Below are 24,701 nucleotides of genomic sequence, written 5' to 3'. Positions count from 1 at the left end.
TTCTACTGCATTTTAACATTTGTGCAGACGAGCTGCAAGAGTAGCTCATGGAGTATTGTTAATGATATACAGGAATTTTTCTAGCAGGGATAAGGAGGTGATTATTCCCTTGTATAAGGCAATGGTTAGGCCACATCTTGAGTACTGTATACAGGTCTGGAGGCCTCATTTCAGGAAGGATGTAGAGCTGCTGGAACGGGTACAGAGAAGGGCAACAAGATTAGTGAATGGAACAAAGGGTTGCTCTTACGAAGAAAGGCTTAAGTTTTGCAAATTACAGAGTCTGGAGACTAGGCACCGGCGAGGTGATCTGATAGAGGTGTATAAGGCTTTGAATGGTTTGAGCATGCTCAATGCCAATGGGATTCTTCATCTTGCTCAGAATAATCACCTCAGAGGGCACAAATTCAAATTGAGGAAGGACGGATGTCGGATAGATGTGTGGAAATTTGCCTTTGGCCAGCGGGTGGTTGGTTGGTGGAACCGACTTCCATCACTTGTTGTTGAAGTTGATAGCCTAAACAAATTTAAAGCTCAACTGGACAGGTATTTCGAACGAACGGAGGGGTGAAATGGGAGTGGATTTTTTTTTTTTTTTTTTTGGCTGATGCTGAATAAGCTTGCTTTCTTGCATCATATGCCTCTACTAATGCTAATGCTAACATAGTTCTACTGCATTTTAACATGCACTAGTCACTTTCTAAATTTAATTAGAACTAATGCAGCTGAATCTTGTTCTACTGCAGTGCATTTTTTCAACTTTATACAAAATTTATATATATTTTTTTTCTGCTGCCCCAAGAAGATGGAATGACTTAAATCGATATTTAGGAAGAAATTCGCCAACACTGAAAAATTTAAGCAATACAAGATGGTCTGCTAGGATTGATGATGTCTGAGCTTTTTGAAATGATTATAAATTAACAAAAGAAGCCTTAATTAATTTATCAACAAGTGAACATGAAAGATCAGCAGCAGAACGTCTAGAAAGTACTAAATTAATAAAAAAAATTGAGTAAGAAACTGCATTACTTACCGTCCTCTGTGATAAAATATTAAATATCTTAAATAAACCAAGTAAATCGTTACAAGATCCTGCAATAAATTTACTGCATGGTTCTGATCTTTTGAAATCATTACATGGGCATATTTTGCATATTAGAAATGATTTTAATATTACTGAAAGGGAAGGTAAATTATTAACTGACAAATGACAACACAAAGATAAAAAAAAAGAGTTGAACTGAAATAAAGGAAAAACTATGTGCAACGAAATAATTAATGAAGTAATTTTAGAGGGGAATGAAATGTTTATTATCAATACATTCAATGTTGTTTGTGATGGATTAATTGCTGAAATAAATAGATGAACAGAAGTATACCCCAATATTTTAGATACTTTTAAAATATTTATAAATCTTGATTTAGATGAAAATGAATTCAACACTAATATCAATAAATTAATAAGTATATATAAAAATGACATTGACTTGCAGAAGATGAATTTTTACTGTTTAAAGATGAATTTTTACTGTTTATTAAATCATTGGCAAAATATTGGCAACAATATGAATGAAACGTATAATATTATTAATAATGGACTAAGATCTGCATTTCCCAGCGTTGAAACAATATTGAAAATATTTTTAATAACGCAAGCGGGGGGAACAGTCATTTTCTGTTCTCAAACAAGTAAAAAAATATTTGAGGAATAGTTTAATTCAAGATAAAGTGAGCAATTTGTCATTGTTATTTATTGAATCTAAACTAGTAAACAGCATTAATTACAATCATTCAATAGATATTTTTGCCAAGGTAAAGCCAAGGAAAAAATATTTATGCAAATAAATTGTATGAACTCATAATTTAGCTATTGCATTGCTATTTTATAATGTACCTGGTACTATTTATTGCTGACATGCAAGATGTGAATGTTTTCATATTTCTGTAACACAATTTTTCATATTGTTTTTGTAATAAAATTAGTAATTACACTAATTGGTCGTACTTATTTGTGTATTATATTTTATTGTTGCTGGGTTCCCTTGTAGCTCAGTTCTGACGGTGCAGGCAGCCTGGGTTAGATTCCGGCAGGGGTCCAAATTTATGATGTTCACCCAGCATCGTGATGTGAAATGAGGAGCTACTTGTGAAAGAGTAGCAGATACTGGTCACAAAACATGGCGATGGCAGTCGATTTGCTGACCACATGATGACCCGCTAAAGACGTGTGGCTGGTCATCATATCCTCAAGGGCTGTTGTGACACAGAGTTTAGTTTAGTACTCTTCTTTATATTTTGCAGTACTACAACGGTTGTGTTTAAACAGATTGGTAGAAATTGTTTTTTTTTTTTTTCTGTTCATATTTTTATATATACAAGTTTTTTTTTTTTTTTGGCCTCTTTATAGGGGGCCCTGCAAGAGCTTAGCACCTCAGGCCCCGAGTAGTGTAAGTATGGCTCTCTCTGTGGCCCACCGTATTTGAAGTCTTTCCTCATATGTATACCTTTTTGCCAATCTCACTGTGCAAGATGCCCATCTCTGGAACCTTTCAAGAAGTGCAATGTCTTTTTTTTTTTTTTTAGGTATAGTATCCATACTTGAACACAGTATTCCAACTGCACTGTTACAATCACCTTATACAGTGGGATTATGACCTCCCTACCTCTACAAGCAAATGTTCGATAATCAATAGGGCAACATAGACCTTCCTTGCCAATGGGCTACACTGCTCAGAGAACTTCATGTCTGACTGTATCATAACTCCTAAATCCCTTTCTTCTTCTAATGTCTTTAGTTCAACCCTATGAAATGTATAGGTTATTTTCAGGTTGCTATTCCCCAAGTGTAAGCCCTTACATTTTGCTGCATTAAAGTATAGTTGCTTCTTTTCTGACCATCCCAGAAGTAGAGGTGCTTGGTGCTACTATTAACCACACTACCAATCTTTGCATCATCTAAATATTTTATATCAATCCCCTACTCCCTCACATAGGCATCATTTAAGAAGATCAAAAACAACAGTGGTGCCAGTATTAATCTTTGGGGAATTCTAATAGTATTAGCTCAATGTGAAAAATAACCACTAATCACAACCGTCTGTCTCCTGCTCTGCAATCATCCTGCAGTACAAGGATTTTCCCCGTGAATGTTGAAATTATTTCCTGCATTCAGCTGTTAAGTGACTCAGTCAAAATAGCTAACTAGGCTAGTTAAATATGATTTTCCCTTTATAAAAACCATGTGTATCCCTTCAAAATTCCATTCATATTTAAATGATCCTGTATTGCACCACTGAAGTTAGACTCACTGGTCGGTAAAAAGGTAAAGTGCAGCCATTATCAACCCACTGCAGGATGAAAGCCTCCTCAACAATTCATGCTGAGGGAAATGGACCATAATCTGCCACGCTGGTCCACTGCGTGTGGGCAGATCGACCGTATTCAGCAGTCAGGGGCTTGAACCCCGGTCTACTCAAAGAGTGTGTGCTACTGCTCTCCCACTCAGCTACGGAGGCCTTCTTTATGTATTAGCAATACACTGGCACTTCTCCAATCCAAGAGACTCTCTCCTGGGTCGAATGATGCCCTCATAATTAACCTAAATTTTGAATGAGGTTCAATGAAACCTCATTCAAAATTACAGGGCATATGCCATCAACTCTAGAAGTCTTTCTCACCTTCAGACTCAAAAAGTTTTTCTAATAAATGATCTGAAACTACAATATCACAAATTTCATGCTTTTAGCTTCAATCACACAGTTTCTCATCATCATAATGGGTCTTTCTTCTGTAAATACTAATGTAAAGTACCAGTTCAATTCATCTGCAACATCAACCGAGTTATGTAAGGCTTTCCTGCATTCATAAGACCTGTTGCATTGGACCCATTACATAAGGATTCAATTTGATGTGTTTTTCTCTTTCTGTGACTACAGTTTTAAAACTGTATACCAGAATTTTAATGTATTTGTGCTCTGAGAGCTATCTCCCCATTTGATAGAGGCCATGTAGCACCTTTGGCTGTCACAACCTCCTTTCCTGAAATTAAAACCCATTCCTTTGCCTTTAACAACTGCTGTCTCCTTCTCATCGTCAAACTTCAAGCTTTGTGATAATTTCCCACTAATGGTTCCTATACTGTTAAGCCCTATGATGTCCTCTGGTTCAATAAAAATACCAGGTCAAGAATATTCTAGACTTGATCACTGCAGACAATCAAGTCTAAATATTCTTGCCCCTGGTACTTTCACTTTGCTTACAACTATTCCATATCACCCAGATTCTATATTAGGATGCATAATTCTGAATTTTTTTTTTTTTTTTTATGAAAACCCAATACACGAGAGGTATTAGAACCTATAGTACTTAGTACCATGGCCCCGGGTGCCAAGCGTTCCGTGACCAAGTGATTTTTGTGCGTTCCAAAAAGCGTTATATCCAAAGAGCCTTTGAAAAAATTATATTTCGTTCCAACTACCGTTTTCTTTATTTATAAATTACTGCAGCACTTTCGCACTACAAGAAGTAGGCAAAGGTCCAGAAAGGGAAGCCACCATTCTGTTTCTATTTCTAACAGTACTAACCAAATAACTCAGCCGCTTGGTCACCTAGTGGCACTGCTCCTGCCTCCCCATGGCGGGGCTGGAAACCTGGGAGGTAAAGCAAACCCCCAGGGCCAAAAGGAGCAAAACATGGAATATGACAACTTCGCCCTGATTAAGACTGCAAATCTGAATAATACGGATTTGCATCAACCTGATATCGACTCTACCAATCCAAAGAGACTGAAAACGGATACTCCTCGAATTGAACATCCGAGTTCTCTGATTCTCCATTCACTGACAAACCAGCCCTTAGGCAATCTATCGCCATTTCTCATTCAAAAATGTCTTGAGAACGTAGCTGGTTCCCCGAAAATGGCGAGGCAACTAAAATCTGGAGACCTGCTTGTAGAGACCACAAGCTCTAAACACTCTGAGTCTCTACTTAGACTCAACTCATTTGGTGGAAATCAAGTCAAGGTGTCCCCACATGCCACACTAAACACATCTAAAGGCGTAATTTCAGAATGGGACCAAATGAATGTTCAGAGGAGGAAATTGTTCAGGAATTGCAGGAACAGAAAGTAACACAAGCCAAAAGAATCATGATGAAAAAAGATGGCGAGTAAACTCCAACTCGGAGCATCATACTAACATTCAGCTCACCAAACCTACCTTCGTCAGTGAAAGCAGGGTATTTTCATTGTCACATACGGCCATATATTTCAAACCCAATAAGATGTTATAAGTGTCAGAAATTTGGATACTCACAAACAGTCTGTCGAGGTGACCCAGTATGCCCAAACTGTGGATCGAAAGAGCATGCCCAAACTGATTGTAATGCCCAGTCTTCTCTTTGTCCTAACTGTAAAGGCAACCATCCAGCCTTCTCCAAAAATTGTGAACAGTGGAAATACGAGAAAAAAATTCAGAAATATAAAATAGAAAAGAAAGTCTCATTCTCAGAAGCACGAAAGCAACTGCAAATACAGATGCCTAGACGTACATATGCCGAAGCTTCTAAAAAATTTCATTCAGTATCCATCCAAACTGACACATCAATTCCACCAAACATCTCTATTGCTGAATGGGCTCGATCCTTGCTCTCTTCTGCACCACAATCATCAAAGCAATGTATATCAAGCAGGGCTAACAACACGCCAATCACCATACCACCTGCTGTCCATGCAGCCCCTGTAATATCTGTTCAAACAGAGAAACCAGATCACGTTAGCAAACAGCCAGTTGACTCCGTCCTTATGGATACCAATGAAATCCCCAGTCAGGAAGAAACAGAAACCATTCTGGAGATCCATCCGGAAGATGAAATAGACAGGAGACCAGTTTTCTCAAAAAGAGATAAAATTAAAATTGACCGCGGCAAACAGACTTTTAAAAAACAGACAGACTCAGCTCCTTCATCTAAATCTAAACAATGAATAACGTAGTCCAGTGGAATTGCAGAGGCTTGCGTAGCAATATTGATGACATCCAGGAAATAATTAAACATCATAATCCAGTTGGCATCTGTTTACAGGAGACATTTAACTCCTAAGGTATCTCTCTCAATCAAAAATTATTCTCTTTTCAGAGAAGACAGACCAGTTACAAATAAAGCTCACGGTGGGGTTGCTATTCTCATAGATTCACGAGTCCCTTGCAGACGTATTCCTTTGCAAACCTCTATTGAAGCGGTTGCTGCGCAAATAGCAATTGGAGTCACTATAACACTTGTTTCTATCTATCGCCCACTCAGCCTTGCACTATTCATGAACTTGAAGATCTAATACTGCAGTTGCCAACCCCTTTCTGTTTATTGGGCGACTTCAATGGACACCATCCATTGTGGGGCTCTCCCAATGCAGATGGACGGGGACAACTTATTGAAATGCTCATTGACAGGCAGAATTTATCCATCCTAAATACTGGTTCACCAACTTATATCCATCTCCAAACAGGAACTGTGTCCTCAATAGATCTATCTATATGCTCTCCAATCCTTTTTCCTTGTATTGAGTGGACAGCTCTGGATGATCCACTGAACAGTGACCACTATCCACTAATCTGTAAAATTCAAACTTCACACTCTGTAACTTCAGAAAACTGCATGAAATGGAAATTTTCCAAGGCTAATTGGGCAAAATATACTTATCATGTATAAGTATATGTATACATAAGTATACATATACTTATACATTACCTTTGATAATCAGATCATTGAATCTTGTCCAATTGACATAGTCACCAGCCATATCACTAAACAAATCCTAGCAGCTGCGTCTATTGCCATTCCACAGTTACAGTCAAGCTCCCGTAGATCCATAAATTATTGGTGGAATGAGGACTGTAGGAGTGCCAAAAAAGAAAACAACCAAGCCTGGAATTTATTCCGCAAACATCCTACTACCAATAATCTTATAAATTATAAAAAACTCAGAGCCAAGGCTCGCCATATCAGGAAGAAAGCAAAAAGAGACTCCTGGATCCGATTTGCAAAATCAGTTAATAAAAATACAGATTCTAGAATAATATGGAGAAAAATAAAACAATTAAATGGCAAATTTCCTCCTCCATCCTCCCCAATTTAACTGGAATGGACAGGGAGCTGTGTACTCCTGCAGAAATTGCAAATACTTTAGGCTCTGTATTCTCACAGCTGTCTGCATCGACTGCATACGACCAATCATTTCAGAAGATAAAAGCTTCAGCTGAAAAATCTCGATTGAACTTCAAAACCAAATCGTGTCTATCATATAAATCGGCCCCTTACTATGATTGAACTTCAAGAAGCTATATATACCTCAAAGAACAGTGCTGCTGGTCCGGACGGAGTGTATTATACAATGCTTAAACACTTAGATAACAAAGCATTATCCTTGCTGTTAACTTTCTACAATCGTATTTTCACTGAACATTCATTCCCCACATGCTGGCATCGCTCCTATGTACTGGCAATTCCCAAACCAGGGAAAGATCACTCTGTCCCTCACCACTATAGACCTATTTCTCTTACCAGCTGTTTGGGTAAAACCCTGGAAAACATGATACACCACCGACTGACCTGGTATCTTGACTCCAAACATTTAATATCTGATAGCCAATTTGGCTTCAGGAAAAATCGATCATCCCTGGATCTCATGGTCAAAGCTGAAACAAACATTAAGAATGCGTTTATCCGAAACGAGCATCTCGTTATGGTATGCCTTGACATAGAGAAGGCCTTTGACACCACTTGGCGTTTTGGCATCCTGAAAGATCTACATTCCTTTGATCCCAGAGGCCACTTACCATATTTCATACAAAACTTCCTTCAGCATAGAACTTTTCAAGTCCGCTATCGTCAAGTCCTCTCGCAAATCTATATACAAGAGGAAGGAGTCCCACAAGGCTCAGTTCTGAGTTCTACCTTATTTGCAATAAGAATAAATAATAACCAAATGCATACCTGTCCCTGTAAACACATATCTCTATGCCGATGACCTGACTGTTTCCTGCAGTTCACAGAATATGAACTTCATCGAAAGGCAACTACAAATCTCTCTTAACAATATTGAATTATGGATGATACAGAATGGATACCGACTATCACATCAGAAATCCAGTGTCATTCATTTTTGTAACAAACGAAAGATGCATCCTGAACCAGAGCTTCACTTAACGAATCATCCTATATTAGTCATGAAAAGTATTTGTCTCCTGGGCCTCATTTTTGATAGTAAGCTTAATTTCATAGAACATATGAAATATCTGCGGACTACTTGCCAGAAAAAAAATGAATATACTCAGAGTTCTTTCTTCGACAACATGGGGTGCAGATCGCTATACCCTGCTTCAATTGTTTAGAACTCTAATTAGGTCTCGTCTTGATTATGGTGCCCCAGTTTATGACTCTGCCAGGGAAAGCGTACTTACACGCCTTGCACCTATTCAACATTCTGCCCTCAGGATTACTACAGGAGTTTTTAGGACATCACCAGTACAAAGCCTTTATATCGAAGCCCATGAAGTTCCACTCTGTCTCAGAAGAAAGGTGTTACTTCTGAATTATGCAGCTAAAATTTGAAGCATGCCTACCCATCCAATTTGGCCTATACTTAGTGACCCACAGTTTAAAATTTTTTATAGAAATAAACCCAGTGCAGTTCAGCCTACTGGTATCAGATTACAAGCACTATCAGAAACTTGGAATGTCCATCTCAAAAAAGTCCTCCAAGATCCAACCTGTTCAGTCGCCCCATGGGCCTATACTATACCATCCTGCGACAATTACTTCCTAAACTGGGGGAAGCATTCCCTGGCAAATATCAATATACAACTCCATACTGCTCACACAGAGAATTATCCTCTTTTTACAAAAATATATACCGATGGATCAAAGTCTGATAGTGGAGTAGGTGCTGCAGCAGTTTTCCCTTTCAACACCATTTCTCTGTCACTTCCCACCGAATGCAGTAGTTATACAGCTGAGTTATTCGCCATCAAGCTTGCCCTACAAAATATTCTCCATCTGTCCATCAAAAAGAGTATAATATATACGGACTCGCAGAGTGCACTTATAACTCTACAAAACACCTCCTCACCAAAGAGTCCTTTAATAAAAACTATAAGAGATATGTTGATACATACTCAGGAACGCCAGCTTGTAGTTATCTTTTGCTGGATTCCAGGCCACACTGGGATATATGGAAATGAATGTGCAGATTATGCCGCCAAACATCCTTCTAATTCAGATTCATCATGTGCTCTCATTCCATATGCTGACTACAAATCTAATATACAAAGAATATGTAAGGAACAATGGACACTTATATGGAAAAATAAACCAGATAATAAGCTCTTTCAAATAAAACCAGATCCACAATTATGGGCCTTAGCTTCCGGGAAAACAGAAAGGAAGAAGTAATCCTAGGCAGAGCAAGAATTGGTCACAGTCACATTACCCACCTATTTCTCCACACAGGCAATGATCCCCCTCAGTGTACACACTGCAATTCTCAACTCACAATGAAGCACATTCTTGTTGAATGCACCTTATACTCACATGCCCGGCAACTCTCATTCAGTTTTCTTCCTAATCTTAAAGAATCTTTGAACCTCTGTCATATCATAGGTAACGATGCCACCCTCACAGAATTTTTCTCATTTATCAAACGGATAAACTTATATGATCAGTTCTGACTGTTTGCAAAACAGTCATCATGAGTATCGTCCACATCGCTGATAGGCGCAATATGGCCTGAGCAGACCTTGCGCCAAAAATAACAATAACAACAACAACTTAGTACCATGCGTGGGTTGGAGGCTGAGAAGATGAAAGAAGATATTTGTTAACATTAGACTTGAACTTCTGTAGACATTTTCAGGAAATATGTATGAAGGAAGGCTGTTGCAGAAAACGGCAGTTGAATGAATAAACGAGGAAGATGAAAAGTTCTTCTGTGAGTTTGAAGTTGGACAGTAAATGGGTGTTGGCACGTGTTCGGACTGTTTTGAAAGAGAGTGGGAATTAAACAAGCCAATTCAGAAGAAGAACAGTGCCCATGGAAGTATCTGTAGAAAAGGCATGCAGCAGAAACAGTACGTCTATGAGACAGCGAGTGGAGAGACTCTGTTAGAGATGAGTCATTAATTAACCTAACTGTCCTCTTCTGAATGGAATCTAGAAGCCTGAGAGAGGTTTTGGGGGCACCGCCCCTGATGTGCGAACAATATTCCATGGTCGGGCGGATTTGCGATTTATACAGAGTGAACAGCTGTTTGGAAGAAAAATAATGCCGAAAGCAAAAGAGAAAACCAAGTTTTTTACACCCAGAGGAAACAATATTTGTAATGTGCTTGTGCCAAGAGAGATTAGAAGTCAGAGTAATCCCCAAAAGATATATCATTTTGCCAGAAATCGGAGTGTCACAAAAGATAATCATAGGAGCAGAAGAATCCTTTTTGCAAGATATAAGACAAGACTGAGTTTTAGAAGGATTGAAATCAACTAAGTTGTCTTTGCCCCACTGGAGAATTACCTGGAGATTGCCATTTAAGGAATTGGTAGCAGATGTTCGAAAAGTTGAAGATGATTGAGCAGGGCAAGGTTTCTCAAAATGGAAAGTGGAATGCAATGTGCTAACATCAGCAAAACTATGGATAGGATTTCCAGTCAATGGAGGAAGGTCATTAATGTACAGAAGGAAAAGAACTGAACCTTGAGGGACACCAGCATTAGTGGAGAAGTTAGAAGACAGAGAGCCATCTACCATCACCCTCAGTGAGTGATCAGAGAGAAAACTGGATAACCAATTACAAAAAACAGTTGGCAAACCATAACATGGAAGCTTGTTTAAAAAACCTTGATGTCAAACACAATAGAAAGCCTTTGAGATGTCAAGAGCAACTGTTTATGTTTCACTGAACTTTTCCATTGAATTTGTCCATAAATGGTTAACATAAGCCAAAATATCACCAGTGGATCGACACTGATGGAATTCATACTGGCGATCGTTGATCAGACGGAAGTTGTCTAGGTAGTTTAAGAGTTAGCGGTTAATTGATTTCTCCATTACTTTAGAAAGAGTAGAAGTAATTGGAATGGGACGGATTTGTCGCCCTTTTTAGGAACTGGCTGGATATAAGCAAATTTCCAAGCAGAAGGAAAAACACCTTTGGAATAAGAAAGTGAAAAAAGCGGCAAAGAACAGTAGTAAGTTCAGGAGCACAGGTTGTGAGAACAAGTGGAGAAATACCATCAGGACCTGGAGCTTTCTTAGCATCAAGATTCATCAAAATCCTGATATCCTTTAACGGAAGACCACAGGAGGCATTGAATGGAGTGTGTTGGGAATGGTGGGAGGTGTTTTACCAAGATCATTAATACATGAGTTGGGAAGAAAAATGGGATGCTAGCAGGTCAGCTTTATCCTTGGCTGAAGTGACAACAGAACCATCTGGTTTTGACAGAGGTGGGAGCAGAGATGGGCAAAAGTTCTGGCCAATAGCTTTGGCTAGAGACCAGAATGCTCAGCTGCCATTAGGGCAAGAAGCAAGTTTTCTACTCTTAGCCTGTTCAAAATCTAGTTTGGACTGATTAATAACTGCTTTACAATTGTTGCAAGCTTTGGTGTAGGCAGAAAATGAAACTGAAGAATTAGAAACAAGCCAATTACGATATGCAACATTCTTCTCTTGAACAGCCTTAGCACATTTATTGGAAAACCAAGGTTTAGATAAAGGATGAGATTTTAAGGTGGAGTGTGGGATAAAGGATTCCGTTCCTGCAAGAATAATTTCACTGACGTGAACTGAGCAAATGTTGACAAAAGTTTTGAAACAGTAATTCGACCAAGGAAAAGAAATCTTGCAGATCATTCCATTTTGCATTCTTGTAATACCAAAAATTATGAGGTTGGGAATAGCCATGAGATAAAGGCTCCACTGGAGAAGAGACCATCACCAAGTTGTGCTCGTAGGTGCCTAAAGGACCACTCACTTCAACCGTATACTTAGAAGGGTTGTTTGTGAGAAAAAGATCAAGCGTGTTGGCTATATAGTTAGGATTGTCCGGTATTCTTGTAGGTAAATGAACAATCTGTGCAAGGTCATTAGTAATTGCAAAAGCCTCAGCATCTCAGCCAGCTGGAAGCCAGATGAAAAGTTTCCTTCATAGTCAAGGCTGCTTTCGGTAATAAAGCAAAACTCCACTATCCTTCTTCCCTATCCTTCCTAACTCCACTATCCACTATCTTCCCTATCCTTCCTAATAGCTAATATATAACTCATCATCCTCCTATATTATGGAAACATGCTGGAATCATGTTTCTCTTATCCCTATCATGTCAACATTTGTTGTCCTGACCATGAGTTGGAATTTACTAATTTTATTGACGGCACCTCTGATATTACTGTATACACAGTTAAGACTGTATTCTTGTACAGTTAACTACTTCAACACACCCCATGATATTATACAATGTAGAAGTTAGTGCAAACGCATCACTCAACCCATGATGTTATTTAAGCTTATTTTTTCCCCTAGTATCAGCTTCTTGCTTATTTGAAACGTTGCTACCCTCAGAACACCTTGCCAACATCAGCTGTTGCAGCAAGAAACAAGAACTCTAAGATGTGCATAAGCATTACTTTGACCCATATCTTCAGATTATTGCAGGTCTATATTGCCCTTCTCCCCCCCCCTAACTAGCAGTTTCACTGAACTCTTAAGGTATCCTCAATGATACTGGCAAATACCATGCACTAACTTTGTTCAAGTGTATCCCATCTTTACAAAATAGATTCCTTCTACCTACAAGTGCAGGTCATGCTGATAAAAATTTACCTCCAAAAGCACTGCAGAGTCCCTCAAGGTAGCATATAATCCTTACTATCATGCCTGGGCAGAAGTACAGACACATACACATTCTGACCCAACTTGCCCCCACACTAACACTACATGAGCACTCACTAACCTACATAAATCTGGCTTTTACATCACATTGCTTGACACAGAGCTGGGGGAAACCCCTGGAGCCACATTACAATCAACACTATACACTATGTTCTATTTAATTCCAAAACTAGGGGTCATAAATTCAAATTATAAGGCTTGACACTTAGATTAGATTGTAGGAAGTTTTCTTTTAGCAAGTTGCCCTCGCAAGTAGTTGAGGCTGACAGTTTGAATAAATTCAAAGGTCAACTGGGTACTTACCAGTGTGAGAAGGGAAGCATATAATTTGTGCTTTCTTATCTACTTGGTTGTTTTTTTTTTTGTTTTTTTTTTCCAGTGCAGCAAAAGCCTGTGGCTTCCTTGCACTATATGGTGAATACTATTACTATTACCAAAAAACTTGCATCATTTTTTTCAGCATGATTCTATAACAAATCATCAGTTCATGTGTGCTTAATATCATGGGTCTCCAGGTGAATAATAATGCCTTCTTTAACTGTTTTAAAATATGACAATTTGTTGGTGACATCATTAATTGTTGCTCTTGAGATACACACCCAGGTTATATATAATAAGGATATATTTATCCTTATTATATATAAAAAAAAAATGTTATCTGGTTCCCCGTCAATAGAATCTCCCACGTAACTAAATCCTTTTCGACCGGAACAATGCCAATGTGCATTTGACTATTCTGTTCTGGGATCCTGAATCAAGAGCGCATCACTTGGCATTACTAAAACCTGGGGTCACTGATGAGTTCCCAGTTATATCTCTCTAAGAAAAGAACTGATTTCTTCAGTGACTCAAATTCTTTTAGAATGCACTAAGTTTAAATTTTATTATTATTAGCCATATGGTGCAAGCAAGCCTGAGGCTTATGCTGCACCAGCCAGCCAAAATTCCCCAAATTACCCTGAGTGAGTGAGTGAGTGAGTGTGTGTGTGTGTGTGTGTGTGTGTGTGTGTGTGTGTGTGTGTGTGTGTGTGTGTGTGTGTCAGAAATAGAAAGGAATCGCCAAGAAGGAGAAGAATGATGATATCCAGCTCAGGACCCTGGGTTTGTCATGCCCATACTCACCAGATGTGAGCCCCTGGGGTTAGAGATCAGCATACTCTTTACATTGGGAACAAAGAAAACAATTATCATTTGAACTATGATTAACAACTAGACTGATCTTTGCATACATGCCAGAGGCTATGCAAGACACGAACTTATGATCACACAGAATTCACGTACGGCCATTTCCATATACGCCTTGATATACTCAGATGAAGGATTCAATGTATATCTTGTAACAACCATTGTTAAATTTCCAAAATATCAGAGAAAATAACTTTTGTCAAAATTAAATTTAATTAATCTGGCAGTAGCGGTGGAGCATCTCACAGGTGACCCTCAAAAATAACATTCCCATGATAACCATTAATCAATGATTAATGATCTGAAATTTTTTATACCATCCTAAATATAGTCCACTTTTACTACAATAATTCTGGAGTGATTTACTTACTTTTTCTTATAGAAATTGAGAGCAAAAACCTGTCAACATGCCTTGCCACCATTTTTGCAATTATTTGGATTTTGCTGGAAGAATGGCAGAATTTTTATTATTAGATATATGGTGCAAGGAAGCCTGAGGCTTATGCCGCACTAGCCAAAAAAAAAAAAAAAAAAAAAATTCTGAATTACTCAGAGAGAGAGAGAGAGTCAGAAGTAGAAGGGAATCACCAAGAAAGAGAAGAATGATGATATCCAGCTCAGGACCCTGGGTGTGTTACCAGACAAGCGACAATGCAGTGTTTGTTTAAAAATTTCAGGTTCCTTGTTTCTTACCCTAGTTGGTTTTGAAAGATTATTATTGTTTTCACAGCATAAATACAATAAAACAAAATCCAGAATTCTCTCAAAATGGCCACTACTTTGTAGAAGCAACATACATAATTTCAAATTTCTCATGCTGTTAGTGGTGGCAAATTTGAAATAAATTTTGAAATATACCAGAAAATAGAAGTAACTAATGGTATAAGTTTTTTAATATTATTTATATACATAATAAGCTTAAAATGTATATGTGTGCAGTTTGAAAAATCAGGCACTTAACAGTTTTTTACATTGGCAAATAGAGGAGACTAAGTGACATGCTTTTATTTTGTGTCTAATTTAACCTCAGGGGCTCACAATCTGGTGAGTATGGGCTTAGCACACCCAGGGTCCTGAGCTGAATATCATCATTCTTCTCTTTTTGGTGTTTCCCTCCTACTTTTCTCTCTCTCTCTCTCTCAGCATACTCAATTTTTTTTTGGCTGGTGCAGCATACTCCTCAGGCTTCAATGCGTCACATGGCTAATAATAATATCTTTTATTATAACTTTTAACAAAATTAATTTTTTTTTAAATAAATGGCACAGAACATGCAGCTTGTTTTAAAATTTTTAATATATTTTTAAAATATACTTACTGTACGTAACTTTTTTTAAAAAAGTTCATTATTATTATCATTATTAGCCATATGGTACAAAGAAACCTGAGGATTTTGCTGCACCAGGCAGAGGCAAAAATAAATTTCTGAGTTACAGAGAGAGAGAGAGAGAGAGAGAGAGAGAGAGAGAGAGAGAGAGAGAGAGAGAATCACCAAGAAAGAGAAGAATGATGATATCTAGCTCAGGACCCTGGGTATGCCAAGCCCATACTCACCAGATGTGAGCACCTGGTTACATGCAATGAGCACTGCAATCCATTAAGAAAAGATGAAATATTTGCCATTTTCAAACAAAATTAAAAAAAAAAAAAAAAAAAAAACATTTTTCAAAAATTAAAAAGAACATGAGCAATTGTCATGTTCCTAACACCATTTTTGCTAAAAAAAATGAGGTGCCACCACTGCCAGGCTAAAGAGATTAAGCAAAAACAAAAATCAGGCTACTAACTTCTTTATTCAAACCACTAAACCTTTAGCCTTTAATCTACCCATCCGCAAATCAAAGAAGAAATGTCTGTTCTTTGCAATTTCCAACTGTTGGGTACCAAGCTTGCAGGTCTGTAATCATTCACATTTACCTTTTGATCCACCTTTGTGAATAGAGGCCACATCTGCATATCTCCAATCTATAACTCCCCTGAATTCAAGGATGCTCACATATTTATTCCATAGAAAATAATGGCATTAGTCAAAGAAGTTGACTGTTGATCCTGCTCAGGTAGCTAACAAATTGAATGAGTATTTTGCATCTACATTTACACATGAGGAGTTATTCGGGAAGGGGGGGGATGCCAGAAGTGTATGACACTCTGGCAGTGAGCTAAATGATTTTGTAATAACTAAGAGCAATGTGAAGGAAAAATTGTTGAAGAAAGGCACCTGGGGTGGATGGGATCTATCCAGTTATATTAAAGGAGGCAGCAAAGGAAGTAAGCAAACTTTTAGTCAAAATTATCAGAGCGTCCTTGGACTTGGGGGGGAAGCACTCATGGACTGCAGATGTCCAAATGTGACCCCAATTCAATAAGGAGGATCAAAGGGTGACAAGTAATTACAGACCTGTTAGTTTAATTTCTGTTCTGGGGAAATTAATGGAGGTACTGGTTAAAGAAGCACTGCAGGATCATGTACACAAGACTTCAGGTATAATTCAGACACATCATGGGTTTGTTAAGGGACTGGATGCAAAGAATAATTCTGATGTCATATACTTGGATCTTAGGAAGGAATCTGATTCTGTTGCACATGGAAGATTGCTGCTCAAATTGGAGCAGTATGGCATTGGAGGCAAATTGCTGCTATGGATAAAAGGATGGTTGAGTGGGAGAAGGCAGAGAGTGGTAATCAATGGTCACTACTCTTCGTGGACTAATGTTATTATTGAAGTCCTCCAGGGTTCAGTGTTGGGTCCATTTCGTCCAAAGCATCTAGAAAAATTGAGCAGATGGGCTGAGAGGTGGCAACTGAAGTTTAACATTGACAAATGTAAAGTATTGCATATGGGTTGCAGTAACCCCAGAGTAACATTAACTATGTGGTTCTACACTGAGGGTGGTAGAGAATGAAAAGGACCTGGTGGTAACTGCAGTCAGATATGAAGTTTTCTGAGCAGTGCAGATGGTCTGCAAGAGTAGCTCATTTTTTTTTTTTTTTTTTGTGTTAGTTGTTGGTGCATCGGCTTCTGTGGCCATAATCCACCTCCCAAAGTTTTTGCATTTTACTCTGATCTTAGCCTGAGGCGGGATTCGAACCCGTGACCTTTGGGTTGCCAGGCAGGCACTTTACCCACCTGGCTAGCCCAGTCGGCGAGTAGCTCATGGTGTCTTGTCAATGATATACAGGAATTTTTCTAGCAGGGAAAAGGATGTGATTATCCCCTTGTATAAGGCAATGGTCAGACCACACCTTGAGAACTATATACAGGTCTGGAGGCCACATTTTAGGAAGGATGTAGAGTTGCTGGAATGAGTACAGAGAAGGGCAACAAGATTAGTGAATGGAACAAAGGGTTGCTCTTACAAAGAAAGGCTTAAGTTTTGCAAATTACAGTGTCTGGAGACTAGGCACCTTGACATGATCTGATTGAAGTGTATAAGGCCTTGAATGGTTTAGCATTCTCAATGCTGATGGGATCCTTCATGTTGCCCAGATTAATCGCCTGGAGGACATAAATTCAAATTGAGGAAAGACAGTTGTAGAATAGATGTTCAGATGTTTGCCTTTAGCCAGCAGGTGATTGATTTCTGGAACAAACTTCCATCTGTTGTTGTAAAAGGTAAGAACTCAAATAAATTCAAGGCAGAACTAGACAAACATTTGGAGCAAATTGGTGGGTGAAATGGAAGTTTTTATTTTTATTTTTTTGGCTGATGCTGTATAAGTCTGCTTCCTTGCATCATATGCCTCTACTAATGCTAAAGTTATGCGGGGGAATATAGATTCATTAAGGGAATATTTTATTTAACCAATTCAATCCAATCCAATTGGCAACAACAACATAATAACAAAAGAACTATGTGCGAAAAATAATTTTGACAATTTATTCTTAAATTACGTACATGTACCAAACAGTAATCAAGCATCCTAGTCTATTGCCAAAGTTACTGGTCACTATTTTTGCCCATTTATACCCCCACCTCTGTTATAACGTACTGGTTCTGATGCCTCCTCAGCTAAATATTAAGCCTACTTATTAACATCCTCCTTTTCTTCTAAATCTTGCATTGATGATTTTGGTACACCCTCTCCTTCCATTGCACTCAATGCCTCGTGTGGTCTTCTGTCAAAAAGGATGTCAGAAGAACTTTGAGCAATCTTGATGCTAAGGAAGCTCCAGGTTCTACTGATATTTTTCCAAATGTTCTCAAAACCTGTGCTCCTGGACTCCTGTTCTGTGTCACCTTTTGACACTTTCTTATTAACCAGTGGGGTGCTTAAATGAGTTGAGCAGGCTCAAATCTGATGGGATTCTTCCTCTTGCTCAGATTACGAAGGGGCATAAATTCAAATTGAGGAAAGACAGTTGTAGAATAGATGTGCAGAAATTTGCTTTTAGACAGTGGATAGTTGATTCCTGGTTAAATGCATGGGTATTATACATTTAACTAGGAACCATGACAGATGGTACAAACTTCCATCTGTCGTTGTGGAAGTTGGTAGCGTAAATAAATTCAAGGAGGAACTGGACAAACTTTTAGAGAGAATGGATGGGTTAAATGTTTTTTTTTTTTGGCTGATGCTACATAAGCTTGCTTTCTTGCATCACATGACTCTACTACTGCTATTCCATTGGTGTTTTTCCTTCTGTTTGGAAATTTGCCCATATCCAGTCAGTTCCTAAAACGGGTGACAAATCCCCTTCCCTCCTCTTCAATTATCATTCCAGTGCTCTTACCTCTACTCTTTCCAAAGTAATGAAAAAATCCATTAACTGCCAACTCCTAAACTATCTTGAAACATTCCATCTGATCAATGATTGCCAATACAGATTCCATCAGTGTCAATCCACTGGTGATATTTTGGCTTACGTTAGCCATCTATTTGATAGTATAAAACAGAACTACAATACTCAATACGTTCTACATTTATATTGAAATATTCTTCTACAAATATTGAAATATTTGTAGAAGAATAAGAGAAATTTACTTCAATATGATAGGTAGAACACTTCCGTATGACATATGCAACTGTTGTACGTGCCATATTGAGGTAAGTCACCCATCCATGGACAAATTCAAAGGAAAAGTTTGGTGAAACTCAAGCAAATGTTCTTGACATTTCCAAGGCTTTTGATCATATTTTGCATAAAGGTCTTCTTAATAATCCTCCATCTTACAGACTGCCAACTGTTTTTCACAACTGGGTATTCAGTTTTCTCTCTGACCACTCTCTGTGAGTGATGGTAGATGGCTCCATGTCTGGATAAAGGGATGGTTGAGTGTCAGAAAGCAAAGAACAGTTATTAATGAGTACTGCTCTTCTTGGACTAATGTTATTAGTGGAGTTCCTCAGGGTTCAGTGCTGGACCATTTGTTTTCAATATTTATGAATGATATTTATGAATACTCATCAAGTTTAATATCCAAGTTTGCATGATGCAAGAGTTCAACACAATGGTTAATGACAGGCATTGGTATGATGCTGCAGCAAGATTCCAAGGAGAAGGAAAAAAATCTTTAAAAATTGACAGAATATAGTTACACAGTAATCCAGGACAGATTCATTAAGGGAATATTTTATTTAACCAATTCAATCCAATCCAATTGGCAACAACAACATAATGACAAAAGAACTATGTGAGAAAAATAATTTTGACAATTTATTCTTAAATTACGTACATTTACCAAACAGTAATCAAGCATCCTAGTCTATTGCCAAAATTACTGGTCACCATTTTTGCCCATTTATACCCCCACCTCTGTTATAACGTACTGGTTCTGTTGCCTCCTCAGCTAAATATAAAGCCTACTTATTAACATCCTCCTTTTCTTCTAAATCCCAATAAAAAGTGGCAACTCAAATTTAACATTAATAATTGCAAAGTACTGATTGCATGTGGACAGCAGTAGTCCCAAGATTAATACACCAATTATGTGGTACCACATTGAAGGCAGTAGAGAAAGAAAAAGACCCGGAGTACTTGTATACAGTCTGGCACAAAATTTTCTGAGCAGTATAGACAGGCTGCTAAGACAGCTCATGGGGTTCTGTCAATTATATATACAGAATTTTTCCAGCAAGGGCAAGGAGGCGATTCTCCTGTTGTATAAGGCAATGTTTAGACTGCATTTGTAGTATTGCATACACAAGTGAAGCCTCATTTTAAGAAGGATGTGGATCTGTTGTAACAGGTGCAAAGAAAAGCAACAAGATTAGTCAGGAAAGGAAACAGGGCACTTTTACCATAAAAGACCATTTCTATAAAGTACAGTGTCTGGAAACTAGGCATCTGGTGTGGGGGGGGGGACCTGATTGAAGTATTAAATGAATTGAGTAAATTAAATGCGGATGGGATCCTAACTCTTGCTCAGACAACACACATAAGGGAACACAAATTTTAATTGAAAACGGATGGTTGTAAGACAGATGTGAGAAAATCTGCTTTCAGCTAGAGAGATTAATTTTGGAACAAACTGGCATCTGGTGTTGCAGAGGTTGGTAGCTTGAAAATATTTAAGGAAGAATTAGACAATTTGTTATGAGGGATGGGCAAATAAGGTGTTTAGCATCCCCTCCCCCTTTTGGTTAATGCTATATAAGTTCACTTCCTTACATCATTTTCCACTTCTAATACTAATTATGGTGATTAAAGGCCTGCTTATTTCTTTTGCTGCTTCTTTTATTATTAATAATAATAATAATAATAAAAGTGCAAGGAAGCCCGGGGCTTATGCTGCACCAGCCAAAAAAAAAAAAAATTTCCAAGTTACCCTTAGAGAGAGAGTGTCAGAAGTAGAAGGCAATCATCAAGAAAGAGAAGAATGATGATATCCAGCTCAGGACCCTGGGTGTGCCAAGCCCATACTCACAAGATGCGAGTCCTTGGGGGTATGTTTAATATAGTTAGATAGATCTCATCAGCTCCAGGTGCCTCATTTACTTTAAACTTCAATAATTTTCTTCAACTTTCTTCTCAGTTATCACAAAATCATTTAGTTCTCAGTTATAACTTTGTTTACTTCTGGTATTCCCATTTCTAAAATCTTCTTCACAGATGAACGTAGATGAAAATGCATTCTGTGAAATACTGATGAGCCACACTATGTGCCAAGTTAGTAAGGTGCTACTGTAAGGTACTGATTAATCAGATTATAAGAAACCATTAAGTATAGCAGAACCATAATTTTTGGTTGTTAGATTAATTGCTCAGAATTACAGTGAAAGGATCAAGTATGGTTTTTTTTTCATAATTCATATCTGAAAAATATGTATACTCTGGCTAGCCTGAAATTGTTTTTAATTAGTTTCCTAATTTTTTAAAGCACTTCTAGAATGCAAAAGCAGACACCTGTGCAATGTTTTTAAATTTCTTAAAATATTTATTTACTTCTTTTCATTGAAAAAGCCACAGTTTAGAAGCATTAGGTTTTTCAATGTTTAAACTGGTATTATACCCTTGTCCTGTCTAACACTGGTTTTCTCTTAGTGCTGATTGTGATAACAACCCATACTGGCTGATAATAAATTCCGCTCTTACTTTGCACATGACAGGTAAGTACTCTTACTTCGTCATGAAATAAGTTGACACCTGTGACACACTTGTTTCACAAGTGCTTGAAAAAGATCCAAAATAACCTTCCACGTGTAGCATACATAGAAGGTAATTCATTTATAAATATAACACAAACTGACATTTTCTGATTCTGGATTACTACTATATAACTTGTCAGCATAATATTACTGTTGTATTTGCTTACACCTTTGCCAGTTTCAATTTTGGCTCTGTTCAACCATCTAACCACAGTTCTTACTAAAAATGTTTTAATCCATCAAAATTATTCCAACATTATCACAAATAAAACTGTTTTCTGCATTAAAAATTTTTAATTCTGAGTTATATTAAGATCCTCCACACACAGGTGCCTAGTTTCCAGACACTGCACGTTATAGAAATAGTCTTTTATGGTAAGAGTACTCCATTTCCTTCCCTGACTAATCTTGTTGCTTTTCTCTGCACCTGTTACTATACAACAAACAACCTGGAAACTATTTTTAATCATACTTTACTATTCACACTAGTCTTGTATATATGTGAGGTGCTCTTAGTAATTATGGCATTGAATAAGCTGCAGAACTCAGCACCAGAAAAACATACAAAGGTTCTAAATAAACATATATTTAATATATTGTGTATAGACTATATGTACTTGCAAATAAAGTTAGTGTAAGACATTATTCATTTAAACTTGTTTCTCAAATAAATATCAATTCAGTCCAATAAGTATCAATACTCTGCTTTGATCTGCAATAAACTTTCCATTATGCATAAGTTAATCCTTAAAAATTATTGGCAAACTTTTTATTATTATTATTTTATTTCTTCAATATATTTATAATGGCCAACATAAAAGCCTCTTTAATCGCACAAAAGAAAACCTGGTGCAAAAAAATTTAACAGTCTGCATCCCATTTAATATCACCATAATTAGAAATAAATGGCCATTATAAATGTACAAGATTCCAGCCATTCTTGTGATGTAGTTCATACCCTGAGCAACCTAATCTTGTTAAGTTTTTGTAATTTAAATCTGAAGAACGATTTAATCATCTGAGCACTGACTATTATATGTAAAAAAAACAAAACCTGTCACACCTTGTAATTTTATAACTACAAGCGACAACATTGTTGGCCTTATAATACATCCTAAGGAAAACATCAAGTAATATCTGTAGATATATCTCAGCGTCGTTTATTAACAAATCCTAAGGTAAGGAACATTTCTCTTCAATTAATTCTCTTCTTTTAAAATGTGGATAAATTTCACATAAGCTGTTATTTTTCATTTTAATTTTGTTATATTTGTGTTACACTGATAACATTGATTATTATATTTTAAAAATTAACCAATTACATCTCAAAACGACATTGCTGACCATACATTCTGATGAACCTGACAATATATTATTATTAGCCATATGGTGCAAGGAAACCTGAGGCTTTTGCTGCACCAACCAAAAAAAAAAAAAAAAAAAAAAAAAAATTCTGAGTTACCCTGAGAGAGAGAAGCAGAAGTGAATCACCAGGAAGGAAAAGAATGATGATATCCTGCTCAGGACCCTGGGTGTGCCAAGCCCGTACTCATAAATGTGAGTCCTTGTGGTTAAATACACAAAGCCATATCTCATAATATCATTTACAAATCCTAAGGTAAAGAAAGCAACTTATATCTCCTTAGTTAATTCTGTTGTAATATTTGCAGTTTTGGGGAAATTCACACATTAACATTTTGGTAAATTTTCCATAAAGCTGCAAACATTTTTGGTTTGATTTTATATCCGCACTTGGCTTAGTACCGTGAAGGGTTTTGTAAAGTCTGGGTATCTGCGTGTATCTTTGCACCTTACAAATAATGATCATATTTATGTTGTGTAACACTGCAGTTCAATTAATACAATAAATTAAAAGGGATCTTACTTTTTTACTTTAAAGTGGGTACCCCAGAATACAGAACAGAACAAAATACAAAAATTAAATAAAAACTGATATTATTCTTATTTTATTTTTTTAAGTACGAAGCTATTAGATCAATGGTCAGTAATTATAAGAGTTTAGGTTCAGACTGAATTTAATGGTGGGCATATGGCACTACTGTTTCAGTAACAATCAAGGGTCATAAATGAAATTATTCATCATTTCTGAACTCCTGAGAGTATTTAAAATGTAAATAAAGTATGGTTGGATCCCTTTCGGATGATTACTACCTACAACAATATATGTGTAAGTATGCGTGTTTTCACTCGTGACCGCTTCACTTTTATCATCGGTAATCACAATTACAAAATTTGACCAAGTGTGCTCCGTAATAAATGTGACTTGTTTACATCCCGAGAAAATTTGCAAATTTAACTAATTTTAAGCCTTATATATATATATATAATACTTGGAAAATACTTACCTCTCAAATATAACGCGAATAATTAATAAAACAAGTGCAACCAGCAAAGCATAATAAAGGTCATTAAACTGGGCATATTTTATTTTGTCTGTTTTTGCCATGTCCTCCCATGTAAAATTTGGTGGTAGCCACACATCATCGTTCCAAAACCATTTACGAAATTTTATCCAAGAACCTTCACTCATCATGCACTCCTTGCCGTGTTTCTAACACAAACACCCATCAAACCCGAACCACACACCCGTTAAACAGCTACTCCACAACTTCAGCGACTTGCTTCCAAGTCATACATTAATCGACGAAGTACACAGTTTTATATTTATATAATGAGAAAAATAAATAAATGGAAACACGCTCTTGAAGTTCTAATTTAGCTAATAAACTGTTATTTTTTTTAAAAGAAAACTCTTACATTTTCAATGGAAATACGAAATGTTTTTTTTTTTTTTTTTTTTTATATAGAGAAAATTATTCTGATTGCTAATATATGTTAATTAGTGGTGCACCGACAAATTTTGTTTTGGAAAGGAGGCTTGTATGCTCGACGTTGGTAGCCTTTACAAGCGTCAACACATGACAGTACAATTATATAATATTAAAAAAAAAAAAAGAAGAAGCTTTTTAGG

At 37.1% G+C, this 24,701-nt stretch overlaps 1 protein-coding gene across 1 annotated transcript in view; it reads right to left on the bottom strand.

Moving 5' to 3' along the window:
* Positions 1 to 24,310, bottom strand: part of schlank (ceramide synthase schlank) — a 204,038-nt gene extending 179,728 nt beyond the window's left edge. The window contains exon 1 of the mRNA XM_090380709.1: positions 24,076 to 24,310. Within this exon, the coding sequence (XP_090236835.1) occupies positions 24,076 to 24,263 (188 nt within the window). The 5' untranslated portion in view covers positions 24,264 to 24,310. The remainder of the gene's footprint in view (positions 1 to 24,075) is intronic.
* Between the last annotated feature and the right edge of the window lie 391 nt (positions 24,311 to 24,701).

This window comes from Mastigoproctus giganteus, chromosome 1, assembly GCF_048544385.1.
Source record: "Mastigoproctus giganteus isolate SK-2022 chromosome 1, ASM4854438v1, whole genome shotgun sequence".
NCBI lineage: Eukaryota > Metazoa > Arthropoda > Arachnida > Uropygi > Thelyphonidae > Mastigoproctus > Mastigoproctus giganteus.
Note: the sequence above shows the minus strand (reverse complement) of the source record. Positions and strands in the feature narration are given on the sequence as shown.